The sequence below is a fragment of the Limulus polyphemus genome, unplaced genomic scaffold (assembly GCF_000517525.1).
Source record: "Limulus polyphemus unplaced genomic scaffold, Limulus_polyphemus-2.1.2 Scaffold7256, whole genome shotgun sequence".
Taxonomy (NCBI): Eukaryota; Metazoa; Arthropoda; class Merostomata; order Xiphosura; family Limulidae; genus Limulus; species Limulus polyphemus.
In genome coordinates this window covers 1-9,392 of record NW_013672866.1, presented here as the reverse complement: position 1 = coordinate 9,392, position 9,392 = coordinate 1, and the positions used below count along the sequence as shown (strand labels likewise).

Below are 9,392 nucleotides of genomic sequence, written 5' to 3'. Positions count from 1 at the left end.
ACATCCTTTACCATATTTTTCCATGAAGATATTTTTCAAGGGGTTTCTATAAATCACTTACCTGGGACATCCTTTACCATATTTTTCATGAAGATATTTTTCAAGGGGTTTCTATAAATCACTTACCTGGGACATCCTTTACCATATTTTTCATGAAGATATTTTTGAAGGTTGTTTTTTTATAGATGACTTACCTGGGAGATCTTTTACCATCTGATTTTTCATGAAGGTATTTACTTTGTCAGGTTCTAGATTGAACTGTCCATTGGGTTTGGCTTGTTTAGTGGCTAGACGGGCTAAGAGAATATTTGATGCTGAAATAAAAACAAACTTTTATTTCAAAACATGTCAATACAATGTATGGTCAGAAGTGTTAAAGTTACTCACTATTTTATTTCTCAGTTAATGCAATTCTTAAGCATGAAAGTTTTATTCTAATTATTTCCTAAAAAATGATATACAGCAACAATATTTAGCATAGCGACTTCTCCCAAACAGCAGGTAATGAATATACTCGACAAAAATTGAAATATCTTGGAAAATTTCATCCAAATCACGAGTGAAACTTATACGCAAATAATGATTATTTTATTGGAAATCTTCAATGCTTGCTTATATTTTAGTCTCCATAGTTATTTTTGTAATAAAGTAATGATTAAATTCTACAATGACATACTAAAAATATCAAAGGATTTACACCTTACTAAGTGGTAGACTTTTGTATAGTTAACTTTGTCACTAATATGGCAAAATATCACTAACAAAAAAGTTATAATGTATGAATTTAACATAACCAGGAAAGCCAACCAGTCAACTTAAACTGTATTATTATTAATGGAGAATGATGCCATTATCGGAAGTATAACATATATTATGGTGGTCCATATTTTTGAAGTTTTGATCTACAAGATTCTCATTGCTTATTTTGTTCTATATAAATAAGTAAGTAATTCACACCAAGTTTTATCTATATTGAATAACATTTAGGGGTTGCTCAAGGTAGCTGAAATTTTATCTTGTAGCTCACATTATATCTGTATATTCTGAATATTCTAGACAGTTCCAGAATATTCTAAATAATTCTGGAATGTTCTAGGATATTATTATTATTATGGAATATTCTAGCCCATTCTGGAACACTGTGTTATATTGCAAAATGTTTCAGAGTATTCTACATTACTTAGAATTCTGAGATTCCATATATAAATAAACCATGCTGTCATGTTTTACTTCTGGAATATTCTGTATGACCTTGCAGCAGGCTCGAGAATTTCTATGAGGTTATATACTTACGTAAGCAGATCCTTCTTTATCATTTCAACTGATGCAGTATCAATTTAAAACAAGAAGTAAGACTACACTTTGGTTCTGAAGAAACTGAACTAACAGGAAGCAAGTTACCTTCAAATAGGCAAGTACTGTGTGTGTTTTCCTAACATCACAAAACATTAAAGAAAACAGTTTCTGAAAGCTCAAAGGTTATGAGTAAGGAGGCTGCAGCTTTTTGAAACAAGGCTCAAACTACAATTTGTTAAGAACATCATACCATAAGCAAACTGGAGAGAGCTTTTCTGAAAAATGGGTAAAACTAAAGAAAAATTCAAAATGAAAAACTAAAACACAACTCAAGTGATTCAAATGTAGTGTTTTCATACACAACTCAAGTGATTCAAATGTAGTGTTTTCATACACAACTCAAGTGATTCAAATGTAGTGTTTCCACACACAACTCATGTGATTCAAATGTAGTGTTTCCATACACAACTCAAGTGATTCAAATGTAGTGTTTCCATACACAACTCAAGTGATTCAAATGTAGTGTTTCCATACACAACTCAAGTGATTCAAATGTAGTGTTTTCATACACAACTCAAGTGAGTTGTGTATGAAACACTACATTTGAATCACTTGAGTTGTGTATGAAAACACTACATTTGAATCAATGTGATTCAAATGTAGTGTTGTCATACACAACTCAAGTGATTCAAATGTAGTGTTTCCATACACAACTCAAGTGATTCAACAAACTCTCATGGTGTCTATTTACTTTTGAGATGTCTCTGTAGATGGCCCATTGTGGAGCATTGTGCTTAAATATAAACAAACAAACTCACTCACTAAATAATATTTTAGAAAGGATAATATTGCCCTTTCAGTTTCAAATGTTCAGCTTTACTACAGCTATTTTATTAAACTATGTTTGCAAATGTTTCTAATATTGTTATTTACACCACAAGGCAACAGTAATATTCAACATACACAGAATTGTTTTTATATCATAGCAGCGAGTGTATTTAGCACTGATTTTTGCATCATATTGTAAAGAAAATCTTTAGTACTGGTCAGATATAATATGGTAGTGGACATGCTTAACAGTATTTCTCACACCCTGCATTAATGTGTAATTTTGTACTGTTTTTCAAATCATATATTAACAAACAAAACTACTCATCCCCACTAACAGGAAAAGTTTAAGTTAATCTATCAATTTAAATTACTTCATGGACTTTAAAAAGGTTAATTTTGTTGCACTCTTGGTTTCACTTGGAGCCAAAGGTCTAAGCTACTTATACCGTCCACCGCGAAAAGTAATGGTTGAGCATTTCAGTCATGCTAAGAGCTGTTCAACAATAAAATAAGGTAAATCTACATTTTTCTTTAAGTTACGTCAAATCTGAAATGTGAATGATAGTGTGAATAATTCCTAACAATTTAGTGTATAATATCCTGCTTGCAAAATAAAATTTGGCATCAACATTATTCATGCCTGTTCTCCTGTCATTTCAAAAGTGAATGTTGAGCTTTGTCTGCGAGTGCAGTTTTTCAAACTGGAGACAGACAAACACTCGGATAGACACCACGATTCACAATATATATATATAAGATGACATATTTTGTTCTAGTTTATGTCATATGTTTTCCAGATATTTACCAAATCCAGCAGATGCTACACACCCAGTCTTTTCCTTAATTTCTTTTCTTAATTTTGTTCTAGTTTATGTCATATGTTTTCCAGATATTTACCAAATCCAGCAGATGCTACACACCCAGTCTTTTCCTTAATTTCTTTTCTTAAAAATGTACCAAATTCCATAGGACTGGCTCCAGTTTCTTGCAGAACGTCCGTACAATCAACAAACAGTTCATCACAGCTCACAGCTTCAATGTCAAGCGTGTAGCTGTAAAACACAATGTCACAAACTTTATCAATGCACTGGAAATGAAACTATTTAATTTTGACAGAATTATTTCAGAATATATGTAATCATTACTAAGATGCCTGATTCAGGAATAGCGAAATACCTTTAACAACTATGGGAAATGATATCAGAATAACATTCCTCTGCTCCATAAAAATTATTAATCTTTTAGAGTTCAATGTGAAATGGGTGACATCTGGTGACTATACAATCTACTTATATAGCTCAAGTGTAGAGGACGACATTTTGAAAGTCTTCCACCTTTCATCTTCAGGTCAGTTTGTGCAAGATACTGTAAGCCTAATATAGTATCCAGGTAGATTGAGATGGACATGTTTTGATTGGTTGTTTGTTCCTGGTGGAGAAACTGACTATTTATTCAACCAATGGTAACCACAAGTTGCTGATTTCAAGACCAGAGTCTCTGTTTAATGAAGGTTTTATTGTGTTGAAAGATTCCTTTATTTTTCAACTCAATATGACCACTCAGCCCAAACTATCTCTCAAAGAATATTAATTTGTTAAAAACCAAGCAATTCCAACTCAGTTATTACTAGATAAGGAATGATTATCTTTTCAACACCACATGTCCAGTACTATCTGATCCATGTCCTACTAGAGCTTTACCAGTGTTTTTCTAATCCTCAGATCCCTGTATATGTTTGTTTGTTTTGAATTTCACGCAAAGCTACACAAGGAGTATCTACGCTAGTCGTCCCTAATTTAGCAGTGTAAGACTAGAGGGAAGGCAGCTAGTCATCATCACCCACTGTCAAATCTTGGGCTACTCTTTTATCAACGAATAGTGGGATTGACAGGCACATTATAATGCCCCCACGGCTGAAAAGGTGAGCATGTTTGGTGTGACAGGGAATAGAACCAGTGACCTTCAGATTGCGAGTTCAGTGCCCTAACCATCTGGCCATGCCGGGCCCCCTGTATATGATTACCATTTAGTCTTCCAAAGCTTGACCAATAGTTTTTATTCGTTAGATTCCTGACTTTCACAAGACACACGAGATTGACCAGTATTATTATACTTTTCAGATTCCCAAGCTTCACCAGAACTTTTCTACTCTCCATGTTCCTGAGCTTACTAGTACTTTTTCTACTCCCCTGATCCCTGAATTTTTACAAGAGGTTGACCAATACTTTTCTATTCACCAAGCCCAACTATTAGAAATTCAGTCAGGTTCTCAAGAGTTTAGAGCATGGAAAACAGTTAAGATTCTTCAAACATACAAGTTTGATAGCATTGCAAGATAATCTAAGCACCTAATAATAACTAGTATTATCTGATCTCTTGACTACCTTACATCCATTGAAGCTCTGACCATTAATGCCAGATCCTACATACACGACCCTAAGTACTACCATTCTATCCTCCAAACACTGGAGTTTTACATTACTGATCTATCCTCCAGACACTGGAGTTTTAACATTACCGATTTATCCTACAGACACTGGAGTTTTAACATTACCGATTTATCCTACAGACACTGGAGTTTTAACATTACCGATTTATCCTACAGACACTGGAGTTTTAACATTACCGATTTATCCTACAGACACTGGAGTTTTAACATTACCGATTTATCCTACAGACACTGGAGTTTTAACATTACCGATTTATCCTACAGGTACTGGAGTTTTAACATTACCAATCTGTCCCACAGGTACTGTAGTTTTAACATTACCAATCTATCCTCCGAGTACTGGAGTTTTAACATTACCAATCTATCTTACAGATACTGTTGTTTTAACATTACCAATCTATCTTACAGATACTGTTGTTTTAACATTACCAATCTATCTTACAGATACTGTTGTTTTAACATTACCAATCTATCTTACAGATACTGTTGTTTTAACATTACCAATCTATCCTACAGACACTGTAGTTTTAACATTACCAATCTGTCCTACAGACACTGGAGTTTTAACATTACCAATCTATCTTACAGATACTGTTGTTTTAACATTACCAATCTATCCACAGATACTGTTGTTTTAACATTACCAATCTATCTTACAGATACTGTTGTTTTAACATTACCAATCTATCCACCAGACACTGTTGTTTTAACATTACCAATCTATCTTACAGATACTGTTGTTTTAACATTACCAATCTATCTTACAGATAATGTAGTTTTAACATTACCAATCTATCTTACAGATACTGTTGTTTTAACATTACCAATCTATCCACCAGATACTGTTGTTTTAACATTACCAATCTGTCCTACAGATACTGTAGTTTTAACATTACCAATCTGTCCTACAGGTACTGTAGTTTTAACATTACCAATCTATCCTACAGGTACTGTAGTTTTAACATTACCAATCTATCCTACAGATACAAGCTTAGCACAAATTTTCTAACCTATGAATACTGGAATAAGATAGTAGCTGTTCTATCTTCCAGAGATGTGAATTTTAATACAATCATTTTAATCTTTCTGTACACTGCCAATCTAGAATAGGAATATGTGTAACTTCACAAGACCTGCAATTTGACCAGTAATCATAAAAGACCAACATGCAACACAATCGTAGAAGTTGGAAATGTATAAAACTGAAAGTGAACAATAAATAAAATAAAATTTAACCTTAAATGTAGATAAAATGTATAAAATGTAGATAAAACTTCAGAAGTTGCTTTAGAGGTTCCCTCAAATCATACAACAGAGCACTAAGTAATGTTAAGGTTTAATGAATGTATTTTTAATTTCATTAGTTTTGGGTGTTCCTTATTTGGTAAATACATTTCAAATATGTTGAATTTATCACCAGTATAATTTCACTGGTAAGCACATAAGCTATACAAAAGTTTTTGTTAATTCCAACCACAAAAGAAAAGGTTTAGAGATAATGTTTTAATGTTTATGAAATAAAACACATTCATTTTAATAAGAAAAAGGTACCTTCACTGTTCGAATGATAAAGATTATTTTAAAGTACAAAGTGGTAGTGATTTTCTAAAAGGATAAAGCAAATTTTATTCATACACGAGAGAATTTTACATTTTAAGAATTAAAATTAATATCAAACAGGTACTTATCTCTGGAACACAGTTAGCCTTTTCTTGTTGGGAAGAACTCGGTCTGTCAACATCACGTGACCTAAAATTTTAATTGTTTTTCATGCAAATCAATACTAGCATCATACCTACCGACAGTTCTCTACTCTCCAACCATCCACATGACTTATCTGCACACGTATCAGGGAACTACTTAAACTATTCTCTCCCTGTTTATTTTCGGAAGATTCTTGGTGGTGAAGACCACACCATTTTACCTTACAGTACAATAAGACTGAATAATTATGTACTTTATCTGTACAGAAAATACTAGCAAACAAAATAAATTAGGTTACTGATTGGTCTAATCAGCAGGCAACTAGAGAGAGAATCGAAGACTAGGTGAATCTGAGAATGGACTCAACAACTTGATGGTGGAGTGGAGCTACGAGACAGTATGGAGATTCATAATGATATCCCATCCAGTGTTAGTATTGTACATTTTATACTTTGGCAGTATGATTAGGATGAAAGGGCCATGAAATAGAAGAAACTGACAAAGCAACAAGACAATAAGACCTAACTCGACAATGATAAGATGAATGATTGAAAAATGAAGGAGATTTCAATCCCAATTCAGATCTTTCTGGCATATCTCCCCTGTATGTGAAATGACTGCATAGGGAATATCCACAAACAAATACTGTGGCAAAAAGGAAGCATATGCATTATTAGAGGATAGTGTAATACCTTGTAATTAGCAGTATGAGTGATTGTATCAAAACCAGAAACTTCATATCAACAAAGAAACCAATTTATTAATCACAGCTGAGAAAGAAAACTCCCAAATGAATAAAAGTTCTGAAGAAAAAAAACTGGGAGATCAAAAATAGCCTACATTTAAAAGCTGATCTGAAGAAACCACTCACAACAAGACTCATTATCGATCTAAAAAGCAGAAACATGTCAAGAAAACAAAATCCACATGGTAGCTTCCCCCAAATAAGAAATTTTATGAACAAATTACTGTGAAGTCAAATGAATCAAATGTGAAGACCTCACCAAAATAGCCGTAGCATGATGAACAAAATGAAAGTGAAGAAAATGAATGTTGGGTCAATTTAGAAGAGTCAGTAATATCTCTGATGTAAGGGAAAGGCAAGTAAAGTAATGATTCTAATACAGAATTATCTAACATAAGACTAGCTCTCTCTGGTATGACAGAAATAGGCTCTGTATTTGAATTAGCAGATATCTGGGTTATGAGCTGGAGCAATTCAGTAGAAGCATCATCAAAAAGGAAGGAAAAGTGGCCTGGGTAAAAGACTGAGCTTGTTCACTAGCAGGCAAGTAAGGGCAATGTTAAGGGTCAACAAAACAATCACGGGATTTCCTTGTACACCCGTAACTAAATGTGAAAATAAAGCCTTTAAAGAATGAGCAAAAACATCAAACTAGCAGAAGTGGCTAACACTGAAATCAAAATTCATTATGAACAGAGCAAATTCTGTGAACAGCATAACTGTCAACCAAAAAAATTTGGCTTTGGATGAGAAGGTAGAGCTGATGAATGCACAAATAAGTCACATGTAAGTATTGCAATGTGTCAGAACATTCAGAGCTTTAGGTTACACAAGTTCTACTGACCAAGAAGAGGTTGTGTTTCACATGTAAGTCTGCCTGTTTTGAAAAAGGAACTTTCATTTTGTTACAATCATATCTGAACACTAAAATACCGAAAATTGTCTTAACTTATAAGTTAAAGAGTGAATTAATCTTACCTTGCAACCGTGTCATATAAAGTATGGGATACGGCAGTGTAGCCTTCAAAATCATAAGGAATTGTTTGTAGTGATGGACATAGCTTTAAGGCTTCACCAAGAAACATTCCATTTTTTACTCCAGCCTTTCTTGCCTCATAGCTACAGCTGGCTACTTCTGACATTGATCCCCAGTCTTCAGCAGCCATGCTCTCTTCATTGAAATTCTGGGTTTCTTTTGTTACTCTGTTACTGTTAGTGTCCTCAACTGAAGTTTTATTTGCTTGCTTCCTGCCTTGAAATAACCTATTTCTGTAGTAATTTCTTTCATATTCTATGTTTACACCATTTCTAGGCTTTGGCTGAAATCTGCTACAGTGTGTGACAGCTACAGGTTGGCCTAAAGAAAGTTAAAACATCAGATAAAATATTCACAACTGAATTCTACTAGAGTATGCTACAGCTACAGGTCTGTCTGGAGAAAGTTAAAACATCAGACAAAATGTTCACAGCTGAATTCCACTACAGTATATTACAGCTACAAGTCTGTCTGGAGAAAGTTAAAACATCAGACAAAATGTTCACAACTGAATTCCACTACAGTATATTACAGCTACAGGTCTGTCTGGAGAAAGTTAAAACATCAGACAAAATGTTCACAACTGAATTCCACTGGAGTATATTACAGCTACATGTTTTAACTTTCTCCAGACAGACCTGTAGCTGTAATATACTGTAGTGGAATTCAGTTGTGAACATTTTGTCTGATGTTTTAACTTTCTCCAGACAGACCGACAAAATGTTCACAGCTGAATTCCACTACAGTATGGAGAATATTAAAACATCAGACAAAATGTTCACAACTGAATTCCACTACAGTATATTACAGCTACAGGTCTGTCTGGAGAAAGTTAAAACATCAGACAAAATGTTCACAACTGAATTCCACTAGAGTATGCTACAGCTACAGGTCTGTCTGGTGAAAGTTAAAACATCAGACAAAATGTTCACAACTGAATTCCACTACAGTATATTACAGCTACAGGTCTGTCTGGAGAAAGTTAAAACATTAGACAAAATGTTCACAGCTGAATTCCACTACAGTATATTACAGCTACAGGTCTGTCTGGAGAAAGTTAAAACATTGGACAAAATGTTCACAGCTGAATTCCACTAAAGTATGTTACAGCTACAGGTCTGTCTGGAGAAAGTTAAAACATTGGACAAAATGTTCACAGCTGAATTCCACTACAGTATGTTACAGCTACAGGTCTGTCTGGAGAAAGTTAAAACATTGGACAAAATGTTCACAGCTGAATTCCACTACAGTATGTTACAGGTACAGGTCTGTCTGGAGAAAGTTAAAACATTGGACAAAATGTTCACAGCTGAATTCCACTACAGTATGTT

At 33.9% G+C, this 9,392-nt stretch overlaps 1 protein-coding gene across 3 annotated transcripts in view; it reads right to left on the bottom strand.

Annotated features, from left to right (window-relative positions):
* Window positions 1-8,389, bottom strand: part of LOC106474467 (DNA repair protein REV1-like) — a 42,247-nt gene extending 33,858 nt beyond the window's left edge. Inside the window, exons 1-3 of one of the 3 annotated variants that reach the window (XR_002613961.1) lie at window positions 8,004-8,314; window positions 3,025-3,179; window positions 195-314 (exon numbers count right to left, since the gene is read on the bottom strand). Coding sequence is in view for 2 of the 3 variants with exons in the window: in XM_013935161.2 (XP_013790615.2) it covers window positions 195-314; window positions 3,025-3,179; window positions 8,004-8,191 (463 nt within the window). In the remaining variant the exon portion in view is untranslated. Of the gene's footprint in view, window positions 1-194; window positions 315-3,024; window positions 3,180-8,003 lie in introns of all 3 variants that reach the window. The other 2 variants (XM_013935161.2, XM_022402777.1) reach the window with 2 other exon arrangements.
* Between the last annotated feature and the right edge of the window lie 1,003 nt (window positions 8,390-9,392).